Source organism: Ranitomeya variabilis, chromosome 3 (assembly GCF_051348905.1).
Source record: "Ranitomeya variabilis isolate aRanVar5 chromosome 3, aRanVar5.hap1, whole genome shotgun sequence".
Classification (NCBI taxonomy): Eukaryota; Metazoa; Chordata; class Amphibia; order Anura; family Dendrobatidae; genus Ranitomeya; species Ranitomeya variabilis.
The window spans coordinates 64,115,666-64,134,633 of record NC_135234.1 but is presented as its reverse complement, the minus strand read 5'-3'; the positions used below and the strand labels follow the sequence as shown (position 1 = coordinate 64,134,633).

The 18,968-nt window shown below is 41.1% G+C and overlaps 1 protein-coding gene across 2 annotated transcripts in view; it reads right to left on the bottom strand.

The window, feature by feature from the left end:
- Positions 1 to 11,628: 11,628 nt before the first annotated feature.
- HTR1F (5-hydroxytryptamine receptor 1F) overlaps positions 11,629 to 18,968 on the bottom strand; it is a 436,962-nt gene continuing 429,622 nt past the window's right edge. For both annotated transcript variants that reach the window (XM_077299407.1, XM_077299408.1), the window contains one exon: positions 11,629 to 13,884. In XM_077299407.1, the coding sequence (XP_077155522.1) occupies positions 12,753 to 13,844 (1,092 nt within the window). In that variant the 5' untranslated portion in view covers positions 13,845 to 13,884 and the 3' untranslated portion in view covers positions 11,629 to 12,752. The remainder of the gene's footprint in view (positions 13,885 to 18,968) is intronic.

The window sequence follows — 18,968 nt, the reverse complement described above, 5'->3', positions numbered from 1 at the left end:
AGAGCAGGATGAGCTCTAACCACCTCAGAGGATGGGGAATGCCGTGACCGGACCAGGTCACAGAGGACACGTTGGTAACTGTATTTTTTGTGTTTGTTGTTTTTGTTGCGCTTGTTGCGCCCTTTTTGCTGGAAAGCAGGATTATGCCCCAGTGGAGTGACGGGTTCTCAGACTAACGTACTGGACATTTCGCAAAGGAAGGGGGAGAACCTCTTCCCCAGGAACAATGGACCTTGTGGAAGGATCATCTTGTAAATTGTAATTTAATGAAAGACGGACATGACCTGGAGGACTGGGAGTCAGGTATTCAATTTTCGGAGTATGGACTCTTCTTTTATGCGGCGACATAAGAACTCGGCTCATACTGAGTCAATGTCATATATGTTTTATCCCATAGAAATGCGTTTATCTCCCTGCGTGGAGTATTTTCTGTATCGAATAAAGTTTTACTCATGCTATGGTCAGGGATGACCATAATTAAAGGAAGGGCAAATGTAAGGGGCGTACGGGACCATCAATACTCCACTTCCTTCCTTTGGATTGGTACTGTGAATATTATGTGTTTAATGTAATGTACCTAATTGAGGTATTGTGAACCTGTTAGTAGGGAAAGGATAATGCTCATTTCTGGCTACTAGAGGGGCAATATATAGAATGGAAGATAGCATAGTGTAGTAAATAGTTAAACATAGGAAGGGTCAGCTGCAGTTGAGAGAGGGAGGATTTCCTCATTGGAGTCAGTCAGACCAGGGTTCCCAAGCCGCCTGCATGGGCTTAAGTGCCTGGAATGATAGCAGTGACCACGCAATGTTGATTAAGGGAGAAGCTCAGCCATCCTCAGCACCAGGCCTGAACAGTAGTAGGCCAGAATAGCAGCAGGAAAAAAAGCTTATAGGGCCACTGTCACCCCCCTCCAGCCGTTATAAACTAAAAGAGCCACCTTGTGCAGCAGTAAAGCTGCATTCTAATAAGGTGGCTCTTTTAGTTTTAGGTTCAAGTATTCCCCAAATAAAGTGTTTTTATACTTAGCCACAATTCCTGTCTCTAGCCAGGTAGGCGGGTCCTCACTCCCCAGCTTGGCCAGCTCCTCTGCCGTCACTCACATCTTCCTGCACTTTCGGCACCGCCCCCTCAGCGCTGTTATCGTTTCAAAACCGGCGCCTGCGCTGTGTACTGGTGATGTGATTAGGGCAATCACATGGCAGTGACGTCATCGCAGGTCCTACAGCTATTTGCTGTGCAGCGATCCATCCTGGTGTTCTGTGGATGTCTTTTGTTCTCTGGTATCAGCCATTACATCAGACGGCCAGAGCTTACTGCGCCTGCGCAGGACACCAGTACACAGCGCAGGCGCCGGTTTTAAAACGATAACAGCGCTGAGGGGGCAGCACCGAAAGCGCAGGAAGATCTGAGTGACGGCAGAGGAGCTGGCCAAGCTGGGGAGTGAGGACCCGCCTACCTGGCTAGAGACAGGAATTGTGGCTAAGTATAAAAACGCTTTATTTGGGGAATACTTGAACCTAAAACTAAAAGAGCCACCTTGTTAGAATGCAGCATTACTGCTGCACAAGGTGGCTCTTTTAGTTTATAACGGCTTGAGGGGGGTGACAGTGGCCCTTTAAGACAGAAGTAGTGACAGCACGGGGAGACAGGTGGCTCCATGATGTGGCAGCTTATCGCATGGGTTGATGCCCTCAGTTCCGGGACAAAATGGCTGAGGGAACTCTCAGATGCAGTGAGTTTGGACCATGAGGATGCTGTGTCACACCAAGAGACAGTACAGATGAGCAGGTCGCTCCCCAGGTGGCAACTGACTTCGGAGCCTGGTATTCTCATGTCTGCCTTCGGGCAAGCTACCCAGGAACTCCTCACTAGACAGGAAGTGTTTCTGCTATATCCCCCTGCTGCCTGCTGCTCTGCTCTGTGCCCCTCCCATCTATTTAACCCCTGTGCTGCCTATATCTAACACTGTTATCTATCCTATGCTCTATTTCTACTGTGCCCCTATATCCTAATTCCCTTATACTAATCTGTTCCTAAACTAAAGCACAGTACAGTGCATGACAAATACATTGCAGTACACATTAATAAACAGCAAGAAACTACATATTACATTAGCATTGATAAAACATCAGAGTACCTCATTAGACATATGTATAATCCAGTGCTGAAGAGTAAGAAAAGGCTGCACTCACTGATCTTCCAAAGCAGTTCCTTTATTAACTCACATAAAAGTCTGCACGGCCGGGGGTACATTCACACAGAGTGTTGCAGGCCTGACGACGGCCGTTTCACGCCTAACTGGCACTTCTACGGGTCAGTGAGTGTGCTCTCCCAGGTCCAGGTGAAATAGACATCCGGAGACAAAACTCCTCCTCTGTCCCAGTCACCTGGCCCCCCCGGGGAACGCCCACCCACATACAAACATGGTAAAAACACTTAAAAACATATTTAACACCATTTCTTGCACCAAATGCCTTAACAAAGATACTATTGTATTAAGACAACTACACATTTTAAATGTACATCACGCTTACAATATAAACTCCGCCTCTACTGGTCGATATTATTACGGGCTGGCGATACTCATTCATTGGAGAGTCACCTCTATCTTACACCTTACCATGGGGGAGAGAATTCCGGTCTCCTCACCCACACATTCACCGTTCTCCGGCTCACTCCATGTGGTGCTATATAGCTGTACCTGGGAGGGCAAGACAGGGTAAAAAAAGGGTTAAGAAGGGGGTACCCGAGAAAATTAATGCAGAAAGCCATGGAAAGAACTCTTACAGATGATAGAGGAAAGACAGTTGATACAGGTAGCGGTAAGCGTTTTAATTTCTGCTTTAAATATATCCCCATGGACCAACATATAAGGGCGGCTATTAGAAAAAATTGGCACCTTCTAGAGAAGGACAGAGATTTGGGGGGAATAGTTACCCGAGGTCCATTAATTTCCAATAGGCGGAGTACGAGACTAAGAGATTTGCTGGTCTGTAATCGAATAGCTGAGATAAAAGCAATTGGTTGGAATGGAGTACCCTGAAAGGCAACTATCGGTGTGGACATTGTGCGTATTGTAACCATCACATTACAGGGCATACATTGACTATGGGTGCAATTACACATACAGTGCAAGAATTCATTTCCTGTAAAGCGAAGTATGTGGTGTACGTGCTATACTGCCCGTGTGGGCGCTTTTATATAGGGAAAACCATATGATGCTTGCACGTACGGTTTCGTGAACATTATAAATCAATTTCCACAAATAAGGGAGTACCTAGACTGATCAGTCACATTCACGACACCCACGGAGGAGATCCCAAAGTGATGAGATTTGCAGGGATTGAGAAAGTAATTTTACCCGAGAAGGGAGGCGACTTGCATAATATGTTGTTAAGAAGAGAGGCATGATGGATTATGCAGACAGGAGCCATGGGTCCGTTTCAATGATCGGGTTGACATATCCATTTTTTTGTAGTGTAATTCGTGTAGATAGTGGCAGGTTCATTCCATTGAGTTTTTAACCCTGTCTTGCCCTCCCAGGTACAGCTATATAGCACCACATGGAGTGAGCCGGAGAACGGTGAATGTGTGGGTGAGGAGACCGGAATTCTCTCCCCCTTGGTAAGGTGTAAGATAGAGGTGACTCTCCAATGAATGAGTATCGTCAGCCCGTAATATTATCGAACAGTAGAGGCGGAGTTTATATTGTAAGCGTGAGGTACATTTAAAATGTGTAGTTGTCTTAATACAATAGTATCTTTGTTAAAGCATTTGGTGCAAGAAATGGTGTTAAATATGTTTTTAAGTGTTTTTACCATGTTTGTATGTGGGTGGGCGTTCCCAGGGAGGGCCAGGTGACTGGGACAGAGGAGGAGTTTTGTCTCCGGATGTCTATTTCACCTGGACCTGGGAGAGCACACTCACTGACCCATAGAAGCGCCAGGTAGGCGTGAAACGGCCGTCGTCAGGCCTGCAGCACTCTGTGCGAATGTACCCCCGGCCGTGAAGACTTTTATGTGAGTTAATAAAGGAACTGCTTTGGAAGATCAGTGAGTGCAGCCTTTTCTTACTCTTCAGCGCTGGATTTATTGTCTGTTTACAGAGGCTCAGCACCCGAGATCAGGCAGCTAGACTCCGGATGCAGGTTAATGTGCTCAGCGATACTTGTGAGCGGTAGTGCGGTCACTCTTTTTTCTATTGATGTAGACATATGTATAAGAGTCCAAAGGCGGGGAGGTATGTGACATACCAAGTCACCCCCTTACAGGCTGTTGCCCTCAGATCCAGTGCAAAACTGTTGAGGGAGGTCTCAGATGCAGTGAGTTTGGATCAGGAGGATGCTGCGTCACCACAAGAGACGGTACAGATGAGCAGGTCGCTCGCCAGGTGGCAACTGACTTCGGAGGCTGGTACTCTCATGTCTGGCACAAAACAGACTAGGGAATGTCTAACTATTGTAGAGCTGAACAGGGAGGATGCTGAGGAACCATGTGAGATGGTTCGACCCGGGTACGTGCTGTGTGACAGAGAAAAGTGCAGGGAAAGAGGAAGAAATGTGCAATGTAAAACCTGCTGTAAATGCTGTGAAGAATATGGATGTGCTGCATAAAGAAAACAGTAAAGCTGTTCATTTGAAAGTTTAAATGGACTTTGTTTCTGTTTATGCAGAACCGTCTATAGGGAGCCTACAGCAGAGCAAAGAGGACCCTGTCGGCGAAGAAAGTAGAGCCACAGGTATGCAGACTAATGGACACTATTTTCATGTGATAGGAGGCCAGGGCACAAATCCTCCAGTGTCCTCGTCTATTACTACGGCCCTGGCCCTCTCTCACTGCACCATGCCCCGTGTCTGCTCCTGCGCATGCAACAGCGCATTAGTCTGCCGACGTTTTGTGGGGTGACTTGTCAGGATCCTGGATTAGTTGAGTATAGGGATTTTTAAATTTTATTTAAAAGGTATAGTGGGACTGAGGGACAATTTTAAAGGTTGGTGGATCCTCACACAATGTGGGGGCTACTGTGGGGGGTTCATTTACTGTGAGCCTGTATTTAGATCCATCTATTAACACCTAAACTGGCATTGTTTTAATGAATTAGGCTTGTGTGCTTTGTATAGATGCTCATATTACTATTTCAGTATCCATTCTCGTCAGGATTAATAGGTCTTATGTTCTCTAACTTTCTGTCGCCGTTGATAATTCCATGTGTGAAAGGGAACCCAGTTACCCTGTCTTTGTTATCCAGTTAACTTATTGCTTAGTTGTGTAATCATGTCCCATTTATATTCATCATGAATATGAAATAAAATTTATATACTGTATATATTTTATTATTTTGATCGTATTGCTCCTTCTACTCGCTATTAGTTTCTTTACATGAGTGATATCTATTGTAACTTCTACACTAGCTCAGAAACCAGACAGTATAGTCCTTCAGTGCAATTGTTTTGGAGGCCTTGGACAGGTAAGCATCTCTGCCTGTGTTCTGGTGTTTTTTTTGTCAAGAATAGTGGAGGTTTTCCATTAAGGGTGTTTTTTTCTTAGATTAGGACTGGCAATATCTAAGGACCCTTGACGTGGTTTGCCAGCTTAAGTATTGTGGCCATAATATCAACCAATACCTTGCATACATTGTTATGTTTTTTGTGCACTTTATATATTTTTCAGGGTGCAGTTTGGCGCAGATTGCTCTGTAAACTGTGGCTTCTGTTCACACAGGATGCATTGTAGTCAGCACTGGTTAGCCCGTCATGTGGCGTCATTAATAGGCTTTGAGCCATATGCTCTGCATTTCAGTGTGAACATTGCCACATACAGATTTGTTTGCACAGGTGTACCAAGTGGCCAATTCCTGATTGTAGGTATTATTGCACCTGTGTATTTGTCATCTTAATTTGGGTCCCCTGCACCTTGGATAGTGCAATTGTTTTGGAGGCCTTGGACAGGTAAGCATCTCTGCCTGTGTTTTTTTGTCAATAATAGTGGAGGTTTTCCTCTTATGGTGTTTTTTAGTATAGTCCTCCGTACAGTATTATGGGCGTCATATAGTGCTCCATAGTGCACCACATAGTGCTCCATGCAGAATAATGAGCCACATATATTGCTCCATACTGAATAGTTAGCCCCATATATTCCTACATACAGTATTATGGGCACCACATGGTGATCCATACAGAATAATGAGCTCAATATAATGCTCCATACAGAATAATGAGCCCCATATATTGCGCCGTACATAATGGGCCCCATATAATGCTCCAAACAGTATGTGAAGGGCCCCATATAGTGCTTCATATAAAATGGACCCCATATAATGCTCCATACAGTATATCATGTGCCTCATATAATGCTCCAGTATATAATGGGTCCCATATATTGATCCAGTATATCATGGGCCTTATATAATGCTACAAACATAAAAAAAGGAAAAACTCACCTCTCCTCGCTGGCCACTGCTCTGCTCCAGACTCCTCATCGTTGCTGTCTTCCGGGTCTCTGCAATGTGACTGTTCAGGCAAAGGGCGCACAATAGTCACATAATCGCACCCCCTGACCCGAATGTCACAGAGTCAGGAGACGCAAAAGATGCCACAGCAGAGGAACAGAGAGAGGTAAGTATTGCAAGAACCTGGGCCCTCAGCAAGCGGGGAGGGGCCCACTTGTGGGCATTGGCACTGGGCCCCTATAATGAGCCAGTGTCCCCAATGACGACTGGGCCCCCTGTCTGCTCAGGGCCCCAGTACTTGCCCGTTTGCGCCATGTGCTGACGCCGGCCCTGCCGAATGGACCCCAATATCCTGGCCAATTTGTGCAGCCATTCATCTGAGCATGTGGGTGTTCATCTGCCCTTCTGTTACCTCTTCACAAGCTCTTTCTCAGTGCTCTTGTTCCTGATAATCAAAGGCAAATAATGAGATTTCTTTTAAAAATAAAGAATTTATTTCACATTTTGTTACATATTCCCTTGATCCTTTCATGTCTAATTTTGTCGGAAGATGTTGAAAATGTAAAATGTGCACAACTTAATTAAATTAACTCAATAAAGAAAATAGCAAATGAAATGTGATCATTGTAACAGTTTCTTCTTAGTAGATAAACCATAGCCGGAGACTCTAATCTAATGGGATAGCTTTGTTCATAAGCTTATCATCTACCTGACCTTAATAACTTGTCATAGTGACGTGGACATACATACATAGCCATAACCATAACATGTGAATATCTAACATCAACTGACTTGTTGACCATCTTGTTTTTAGAACCACTGAATTTCCAGCCACCAAAAAAAAAATCATTTTCAATAGCTAAGTATACATAGAAGAAGAAACGAGAAGTCAGGCGGCCCCCTTCATACACTGCACTGATGACTAAGCGTGTGTGCACACTGAGGAAAAGTTCCCACAATAAGTATTTAGTGAGACTTTGACATTGTAGATTTTCGGCAGCTTCTGCACCTATTAAATTAGTTTACTTGCTTTTTTCATTGTGTTTTGTGTTTTTTTCATGCGTTTTAATCACGTTTTTGACCTTTTTTTCTTCTTCTTTTGTGTCATATTTTAACTAAAGCTGCTTGAGTTTTGATACTTCCTGATATTTGGCTTTGACAAAACTTTATTGATACAGTCATGTACATATTACATAAGTTTTTATTGCACTTTCATAGCAGAAACACATTAAAATGCATATGCATGTTTTACTTGTTTTATGCATCTATTACAATTCTACATGGAAAATCTGTCGATAAGGCGATGTGCACACGGTGCAGATTTGGCTATGGATCCGCAGCGGATTGGCTGCCGCGGATTCACAGCTGTTTTCCATGCGGTTTACAGTACCATGTAAACCTATGGAAAACCAAATCCCCAGTTCCCATGGTGCGGAAAATACAGCGGGGAAATGCTGCGTTGTATTTTCCGCAGCATGTAAATTCTTTGTGCGGGTTCCGCAGCGTTTTACACCTGCTCCTCAATAGGAATCCGTAGGTGTAAAACCGCAGGTGAAATCCACACAAAAAAAATGCAGGAAATCCACTGTAAATCTGCAGGTAAAGCGCAGTGCGTTTTACCTGCGGATTTTGCAAAAACGGTGCGGAAAAATCCGCACACGAATCCGCAACGTGGGCACATATCCTAAAACTCTGCATACACGCTGGAAAAATGTACATGTTGCTGCTTTCAAGTTCACACTTCTGGCCAGTTCACGCTGTGTAAAACACAAGCGCAGCGAGGTTTCTGTAAACCCCATCCACTTTGCTGGAAATGTAAGATGCTACATTTTTTGTGCAATGAAAATACATGATGACAAAAACTCAACAAAACTCATTGTGGGAATTTAACCTGAGATTTTTTGCTGAATTTTTTTCACTAGATGCTGACTGAAAACTCTTCGCTTTTGAGGAGGATTTCTAGAATTACTTTTCAGTTTCTGCTCAAAACATTCCAAAAACATTTCAGTGTGAACAAACCATAACACTGGAAACTTTGTCCTGTGGCAAAGGATGAGATTTATAGCTGCCAAACCCAGAACCGGGGTGGATACCTAACTATTGGAGCACATGGCACAATGAACAAAATTAGTTATATAACTTACTTTTTAAAGCAAATGTATGTATATTTTTTTAACTGGAAAACCCTTTTACTATTGGGCTGCATGTTTTTTTGCTACAGAATCATTCCTTCTTCCATTGCAAACCTTCATAGTAGATAATGTTGATGATTATGACTTAGAGCCAAAGAAAACCCAAAAGTCATTATCTCAATAAATTAGAATACTTTATAACACCAGCTTGAAAAATGATTTTAAAATCCGAAATATTGGCCTACTGAAATGATGTTCAATAAATGCACTCAATACTTGGTCGGGGCTCCTTTTGCATCAATTGCTGCATCAATGCGGTGTGGCATGATCAGCCTGTGGCACTGCTGAGGTGTTATGGAAGCCCAGGTAGCTTTGATAGTAGCCTTCAGCTCGTCTGCATTGTTGGGTCTGGTGTCTCTCATCTTCCTCTTGACAATACCCCATAAGATTCTCTATAGAGTTAAGGTCAGGTGAGTTTGCTGCCAATCAAGCCCAGTGATACTGTTGTTTATAAACCAGGTATTGGTAATTTTGGCAGTGTGGACAGGTGCCAAGACCTGTTGGAGAATGAAATTTCAATCTCCAAAAAGCTTGTCAGCAGAGGGAAGCATGAAGTGCTCTAAAATTTCCTGGTAGATGGCTGCACTGACTTTGGTCTTGAAAAAACACAGTGGACCTACACCAGCAGATGACATGGCTCCCCAAACCATCACTGATTGTGGATGCTTCACACTAGACCTCAAGCAGCTTGGATTGTGTGCTTCTCCATTCTTCCTCCGGACTCTCGGACGTTGATTTCCAAATGAAATAAAAAATTTACTTTAACCCCTTCATGACCTTGGGATTTTCAGTTTTTCCGTGTTTGTTTTTTGCTCCCCTCTTTCCCAGAGCCATAACTTTTTTATTTTTCCGTCAATATGGCCATGTGAGGGCTTATTTTTTGCGAAACAAGTTGTACTTTTCAACGACATCATTGGTTTTAGCATGTCGTGTACTAGAAAATGGGAAAAAAATTCCAAGTGCTGTGAAATTGCAAAAAAAGTGCTGTCCCACACTTGTTTTTTGATTGGCTTTTTTGCTAGGTTCACTAAATGCTAAAACTGACCTGCCTTTATGATTCTACAGGTCATTATGACTTCATAGACACCTAACATGTCTAGGTTATTTTTTATCTAAGTGGTGAAAAAAAATTCCAAACTTTGCTAAAATAAAAAAAAAATTGCGCCATTTTCCGATACCGGTAGCATCTCCATTTTTAGTGATCTGGGGTCAGGTGAGGGCTTATTGTTTGCGTGCCGAGCTGTTGTTTTTAATGATACCATTTTGGTGCAGATACGTTCTTTTGATCGCCCGTTATTGCATTTTAATGCAATGTCGCGGCGACCTAAAAAATGTAATTTTGGCGTTTCGAATTTTTTTCTCGCTACGCTGTTTAGCGATTAGGTTAATGCTTTTTTTTTTGATAGATCGGGCGATTCTGAACGCGGCGATACCAAATATGTGTAGGTTTGATTTTTTTTTTATTGATTTATTTTGAATGGGGCGAAAGGGGGGTGATTTAAACTTTTATATATTTTTTTATTTTTTCACTTTTTTTTTACTTTTTTTTAAACTTTTTTTTTACTTTTGCCATGCTTCAATAGCCTCCATAGGAGGCTAGAAACTGGCACAACGCGATCGGCTCTGCTACATAGCAGCGATCTGATGTTCGCTGCTATGCAGCAGAAATGCAGGTGTGCTATGAGTGCCGACCACAGGGTGGCGCTCACAGCTACCGGGGATCAGTAACCATAGAGGTCTCAAGGACCTCTATGGTTACTATACATAAGCATCGCTGACCCCCGATCAGGTGACGGGGGTCGGCGATGCGATCATTTCTGGCCTCCCGGCCGGAAGCGCCGGTTAAATGCCGCTGTCTGCGTTTGACAGCGGCATTTAACTAGTTTATAGTGGCAGGTGAATCGCGATTTCACCCGCCGCTATTGCGGGCACATGTCAGCTGTTCAAAACAGCTGACATGTCCTGGCTTTGATGCGGGCTCACCGCCGGAGCCCTGCATCAAAGAGGGGGATCTGACCTCGGACGTACTATCCCGTCCGAGGTCATAAAGGGGTTAATCTGAAAACAACACCTTGGACCACTGAGCAGCAGTCCAGTTCTCTTCTTTGGCCCAGGTAAGACGCTTCTGGCGTTGTCTATTGGTCATGAGTGGCTTGACACAAGGAATGCCACACTTGTAGCCCATGTCCTGGATATGTCTGTGTGTGGTAGCTCTTGAAGCAATGACTCCAGCAGCAGTCCACTCCTTGTGAATCTCAAAAATTTTTGAATGGCCTTTTCTTAACAATCCTTTCAAGGCTGCGGTTATCCTGGTTGCTTGTGCACCTTTTTCTACTACACGTTTTCCTTCCACTCAACCTTCCATTAATATGCTTGGATGCAGCACTCTGTGAACAGCCAGATTCTTTAGCAATTACCTTTTGTGGCTTACCCTCCTTGTGGAGTGTGTCAGTGACTGCCTTCTAAACATTTGTCAAGTCAGCAGTCTTACCCATGATTGTGGAGCCTATTGAAATAGACTAAGGGACCTCTTAAAATGCTTAGGAAGCGTTTGCAGGTGTCTTTTGTTAATTATTCTAATTTACTGAGATAATGACTTTTGGGTTTTCATTGGCTGTAAGCCATAATCATCAACATTAACAGAAATAAACATTTGAAATAGACACTACTCTAAAGACTCTATATAATATATGAGTATCACCTTTGTATTGAAGAACCCAAATAAATTAACTTTTTGATGATATTCTACTTTTGTTAGAAGAACCTGTTTTATATATATATATATATATATATATATATATATATATATATATATATATATATATACTGTATATATTTAGTTCTTTTTCAAACGATAAGAACACATTAAAATATATTCTGTTTTGTGTAAAAAATATATGGGCAGGTTTACTATTGTGAGTGTGCTTCCACTCCTGTGACAAATGCACATTTTAGACCAATATATTATGTGCTTTAGAACTTTTGTACTGCAGGGTGGATGTGGCTTATAGAGAAACTGGTGTAAAGAAAATGTCTAAAATTGACAACAAAAAAGTGACAAAAAGTAGATCAAGTGAAAGATGACATTAGATCAGACAAAAGTATCTAAATTACACCAAATTTGTCCAGAATGATACATTTGGCACAATTTCAAAGTGTCCAGTTTAACTTTTTCCTGTTAAACATTAGACAGAACTGTTGTCTATTACAGTATGTGTATTTATTATTATGATGTAAATGGTGTATATATATATTATATATATTATCAAAAATGTTTTTAATTGCTTGACTTTCTTTATATTTTGACACGTGAGCTTTACATATTCTCCACCCCTAAAAGATTAAGTCACAGTTGAGCTGAGCGGATAAATTTGAGTGTAATTTATGCTCTCTGTCAATATATGAACTGTAAGGGGTGTATCAAAACTTTGGAAGAACAAAAAAATCCCTAAACTTACCTTACCGATCATCTCTTTTGCCCCTCCGTTAATCATTGTCACCCATCTGGTGCTTGTTGCGTCTTCTGATACCTGCGGCCAGCGGTGAATTTCGTCTCACACTGAACCAGGACTTCTGGCTCTGATGAGTCCTGGGATGGTTCTGTGTGCTGAAGATTATGGTGCATGTTGTGATGTCATTACATCCTGACCTTTCGCATGAATGCAGAAACATCAGAAGATGCTATGAGAACAATGAGTTGCCGTGGGGCAAGAAAGGTGAGAGGAGAGGTGAGCATAAGGATTTTTTTTAAATATATTTTTTATCCTACATTTATTATACTCTAGGGTCTGGAGTGACCAGAAAGCATAATAAGGGATATTAAATTAGTGGACATTAACTTCTCCAAGAATCACATTTTTCTGGGAAAATCCATGCAAAATGGCGAACTCGAATTTTTCTTGATCCGCTCATGTCTAATCTACAGTAAAAAATAAATGAATGAACAGCCGCGTAATATCAGGTAATATAAAGATATTCAATGATTACAGCATTTAGCTGAAACTTTCCTATAAGAAAATAAGGTGGCCAATGGTCTGTTCGGTTTACTTGTTCTGTGGCATAAAATAAGTTTACAGACAACAAAAGAAACACAAAATGAAATCTGCTTCTTCATAGATAGTGTCTGCAACGTATTAGTTTCTGGAATGCTTTCTTAAAGTCTTCATTGAAGATGGTATAAATAAGAGGATTAATTAAGGAATTGAGGTATCCCAGCCACGTAAGGAAATTGGACATATCGTCTGAGATATAACATGCATGACAAATATTTACAATGACTTCTTTAACAAAGAACGGAAGCCAACAAATTACAAAAGCACCCAAGATTAAGCCCAATGTGGTGGCAGCTTTACGTTCTCTATTGCTGGATATTCTTTGCTTCCTCATGGCTTTCTCATGCCTTATTTCAGCTCTGGGGTTCCGTACTGTTATATGGATCTTGTCGAAATCTGTTGAGTGGTCAGAGAAAGACTTCTCGGCTATACACATTGTAGAACTTTTTCCACAAGCTTCTAGAAGAACTTGTCCATTCTGTTCTTTTTCACATCGACTCATGTTCCGTTTGTGATATAAGGATTTTGCAGCTCTATAAATTTTATAATAAAGGATGAGTATTAATGCCAACGGGATATAAAAGGCCCCAAATGTCGAATAAATAGTAAAAACAATGTGGTCGTGTTTGATGATGCATTCATCGTCGCGGATTTGCCCTTGGTGTCGCCAGAATAATAGGGGCATAGATAAGAATATAGAAATGATCCATGCTATGGCAATCATGAAGGCAGCATGCTGAGGTGTTCGCTTTCTGGCATACTCCACTGCATCGGTAATAGCTCTATAACGATCCAGCGCAATGGCAGCAAGATGCAGGATCGAACATGTGCAACAGGTAATGTCCACACTTAACCAGATATCACAAACCGCTGGACCCATGACCCACGTTTCCTTTACGATGTACATAATGCTAAAAGGCATCACCAACACAGCGACCAGAAAATCCGTCACTGCCAGGGAACATATCAGATAGTTGGCAGGATGATGAAGCTTCCGTGTCACAATTATTGCAGCAATTACCAGGGAGTTTATTGCAGTTGTCATCAATGTCAAGATCGAAAGAGTGAGTGAGATAAGAATTCTGCTTGTAATCCCCTTCGTTAGTTGTTCTGTGCAATTATTATATTCCGTGCTGTTGAGAACATCCATAGTCTTTCTAAATGGAAAGTTCACAGTGGGGAGTTGATAGCTGGAAAAGAAAAACAAGACACATTAAAGAATGCTATTCTGTCATTATGATATGAAGCACTTTATTCATTTTGGGGATTAAAGGGGTATTCCCACCTCTAAAGGTAAATGTCCCTTGTTCAGTATTGTTCAATTTTGTGGAAATGTAGTAATCCACTAACCACTTTGAAAATACTGAACATCTATGTAAAACCAGTGCTACAAAAAAGGCTACACTCACACGTTCATGTGATATGTCCGTGTTCTGCCCGTTTTTACGTCAGACAGGGCACTGAGTCATAGAGTTTCATTGTTCCGTACACACCTCAGTTTTAAAAACATATCCGTCTCCAGTCTGTGGGACTCAGAGCATGTCCTATTCTCACTAAAATTATGAATATATTCAAATGCATTTTAGAGTTAGTTCACCAAATAACAAGTTATCCCCTATCAGTGTGATAGGGGATAACTTGCTTATCACTTAGGGTCTGACCACTGGGACTCCCAGTGGTTCCAAGATGGGGACACTAGAACCCCGAGAATGTACAGTAGATGTGAAACCTGATTTTAAATGGAGCAGAGGTGCACATGCTCGGCTTCCACTCCATTCTTTGTCAACAGGACTGAAGGAAATAGCTGTCTGTAACACTGGCCATGCTCCATTAGTTCGGTAGGCAATGAATGGAGTGAAGGTCGAGCATATGCACCTCCTCTTCATTCGAGATGGGGCTCTTCACAGCCCTGTTCTTGGCTCTAGAGCAACAATCTCAGTATCACTGTGGGTCCCAGCAATTAGACCCCCAGCAATCATCACATTATCCTCTATCTTATGACACAACAGACATGACATTTTGAAATCTTAGTGACTAGGACTTAACCCATTATCTACCAATGTCCTTTTTTGGGACGCCTAATCTTTAGCTTCTAGCAACTAAGATTTTATAATTTTTATAATTAGGTCAAATTTTTTGTGTTGTGTTTGTAAAATGAATGTTTTCAAAATAGGAAAGGTGGGACGTAAATGCAAGCGGCAGCTAGGATCCAAGGTGAGGATGCCACAAAAGTGTAGGCTGCCATGGTCTGGCTGCCACAGAGGACCAGACTGGATTCTGGACCAGGGCAGCCCAAATCTTTTTTGCTCAACTCTACTAGTAACTACTAATTACATTCTTCATCCTCCATAAGTTCTTTCTGTGTAGGCCGTGCATGCGCAGTGAGAGCCGCTATGTTTCTATAATGGCTCTTTTCCTTGTGTGGTGTATCTGCACATGCAAAATTCCTCAATCACATTGCAACATTGACATGAAAACTGGTGAGTGGATTACTACTTTTCTGCAAAATTAGTTTTGTGTGTACTACTAGGCTACCGAAACTGAATGAGATATAAGTTAGATAGCCCTAGCAGACTATAATTTTTGACAAGCTTTGATAACTCCTATTTTCAGGCCTGGAATGATTGGCAAGTTTATATTGTGGGGTCTGTCCTTTTTTTTTTCCTGAAGTATCTCAAGCACTCCCTTTATCACTGACGAAATCAAGCTTTTACAATGACAAAAATTGTGTACTGTGTGCAATATGGATGGGTGACATGTGAGGAGACCAAAGGTGTCCGCTCAAGAGAATCCGCTATTGAGGTCTGCTTGACATTAGGTGTTGGTGGGAGGTAACACATGTCATTTTTATTTCTACAAGGTCTCTTCTTTGCTCAAAGTATCAATGTTGATGACAGATACATGACTGAATGTTTTATCCTACAGAAATCTATGGACTCCATATCAAAAGTTAGAAATTGTAAGGAGCCATGATACATTATTATTTATTTATGTCCTCAAATTTCTTGGCATATGAATTTGGTGAGCTTTGTGCCTTCCTAGCAGATGTGTTTGAATATATATAATGCACTAGACATCAGGTAGAATTGTGGAGAAGGGAACTCTTGTTGCCTTATCGTTAGTCTGGTGCCCATCAATATTATATCAGTGGGGTCTGACTCTTGGCAGCCCCCAATATCAGCTGTTTGAAGGAGCGCCAGTGCTTGTGGGAACTCTACATCCTATTCAATGCTGCTGTCTCTCAGCACTTCATCTTCTTACTAGTGAAGCGCATGGTGCGCTTAATGTCGTTACGGTTATCATGTACTTTAAAGGGAACAACTTAAAAAAATGATGGTAGAAATATATATTTTTTCACATTTATCCAAAACAGGATATAAAATAAAAGTTATGTTGTATGAGCTGAAAAATTATATCCACAAGCAAAAGGAATATCACTGAAAAACATGCTAATAAAGGAGAAAGTTACATTTATAGAGGTTATGATGAAAATATCAGCTATTACATGTATCTTCTCATATATAGCCTATACAAGTGAATCAGACATTGACTTACACTATATTCTAAGCAGTAAAAATGGGGATTTCTTGGGTGGCCAATTGCATAGCAACGTTCTGACCACGAAGTATGAATATTCCCTTACACGTCTCTACAGTCATCAATACTAAAGCTTTATGTACTCTCCAGATATTTCTTTTACCAGCTAATCTCTCTTTATAAATCACTTTTGCTACTTTGCAATCTTTAACTTTGGTGTCACAAGAAAGTCTTGGCTTCTCGGTTACCTTTTCAAGCACGTTTTGTGTATTCATTTATTTTCTGCTCATGTCGTGATTTTACATTTCTGCTTCTTTTCTTATCATACATCAGTCCACATAAATAGCTGTCCAGGTTTTATAGCACCGCGTTGTTGGCAGCTTGACAATGGCGATGTATAATAAAATAAAGATAAAACACAAATCGTTCTTCACCGACCCCTGATCATAATCCATTATCTCCTTCAATATCAAATGTTCACATCTCGCTCTCTCTCTATGTGTCAGACTATACGACAGCCCTATCTGCACGCATAATAGGAAAAATACCAGACATTTTATATGAATAAACTATGCCCTAGTTCCCTGATAAAAAGGCCATCTGCTTTTCATCACTACATATCTGTGTAAATTAGTAACATTTTATGGGCATGTCAATGTATAGGTTGGAAGGTATTAGAAATGTGCAAATCCACCAAAATTCAAATTTTTGCTCAAATGTGAGAAATACTATTTGCATCCAATTTACTCAGTCGTGACGCTATGTGAAGTGGACGAACACTATGAATAAAGAAGTCCAGATTGGGCATGGAGGTGAGGGCTAAGGAAAGGTGAGTGTAATTTTTTTTAACCCCTTCTGGGCCCTAAAACTAATAAGATAACAAATGTCCAAATAGAGATATGGAGTAGAACCCACTAATAGTTAATTAGACGAAGCGAAAGAGTTGGATGAAATTATTTTTTAATCAAATATTTAAAATGTTGCTCTCATGGCTACTTGAATTAGTGGTATGTCGCATAAAAACACAGAAATATTACAAATGAAAAGATCCCTCTTTAGTTATTCAGTTAAAGAAGCCCTCCTCCTACCATCACAGTGTTCATTGTCTTCATATCATACTTACAATTTCTCATTTTGCTTTTCTTACCATTTAATTCTTCAATTTTCCATTAGATCTATGACATCAGGTGATTAAAAACAGACTAGCTGAATCCTTCTAAGCTCTATATAGGAACAGGAAATCTCTTTTCCCTGTATGAGTCATCATTAGAACTACAATTCTACTTCACTGCGAAGTCCCTGGCAGGAGGGAGGAGCTGAGCAGCTGGGTCAGGATTTGACTTATGCAGGGAAGAGAGACTTTCTACATTTATAACAGCTAGCCTATTTTTAATCACATGATATTATAGACCTAATGGAAAAGAGATTTACTGAGTAGAAAGGCAAAATGAGCAATTGTAAGTACACAGTGCTAAGTAATATGGTGACTGCAAAATATTAAGAGGATGAACACTGTGAGGGGAGAACTGCTTCTTTAAATGATGCTGGATAACAGGTCTCATAAAATTTAATGGATATCTTTTAAGAGGGATAATTTAATTTTTAATATCTGTGTGTTTTGATGTGACATACCACTTATTCATGTAGCATGAGAGTGACATTTCCCTAAAATGAATCCAGTAAAACAGTGAGCTAATTAAATTGAATTCAGAATCCTGGGAAATCCACTTTTTTGGGTGAAATTCAGAGTGAATTCGATTAATTTTGAATCGACTCATTCATATGACAGAATGCAATTCCAGTGCCCAGAGGCAGTACTACTCCTTGGTGTGAAGCCATGCAACCTCGGGGTGATGCCATACTGGCCGCATCCTGTGCCATCTACACATTTAAAGATATACTTTCATGCTTCTAGTGGAGAACACAGTGGAACATAATGCATTCGATGGAGCGTGCCACAGTACGCCGATATGAGTGTCTTATTACGGCTCTACAGAACATGCATGAGCTCCTGGTATAGAATATTTGAACATTGCTGACGCTGTGCGTAAGAAGAATAGTTATAAATGAAGTGTGTGCAAGGATCGCAAGCAGCAACCTAATGATCCTAACGAAGAATGAAGCTCTTAGTTTCCTCTGTAATGACTCCATTCACCCAGCATATTGCACATCTTGTTTATGCATATTGGATTTATATGATCTGGTGATATAACCCTTAGGTCCATAGATGAATCTTTCACAAGCTATTAATCAGTTTTCATTACGGCTCACTTGGTTTCTTCAAGCTTCTAATTACGATGCGATATCTAACGAAGCAATGATTAGAAACGGAAAACTGACCCCGGTGAACAGCGGACTGTGTTAGTGGATACTGGCATGTTACATTATTTTAATAAATATCCTTGTACTTTACGACAGTACGGGCTCATCAGCTGACAAAACGTTGGAAGATCAGTTAATACTGTTCATTATCTGTGAGTGACTGCAGCCCCAACTGTGATCTCTTCTAGATGAAAGGCACCGAAGAGGAACCCAAGAGAAAAGGATCCGAGCCTGATTTCGTAATGCAGTTTACGTGTCTCAGATTTGCCTGGAATTACTTTTTAAACAAGTTTCAATAAGATAATTTATTTCTACATGCCTTATTATGGAAATAAAAATGTCATAGATGGAAAGTGGAAAACTGTTCAAGATCATTCTTGTTAGTCAAAGAAGAAAACTTATATTCTGGTGGACT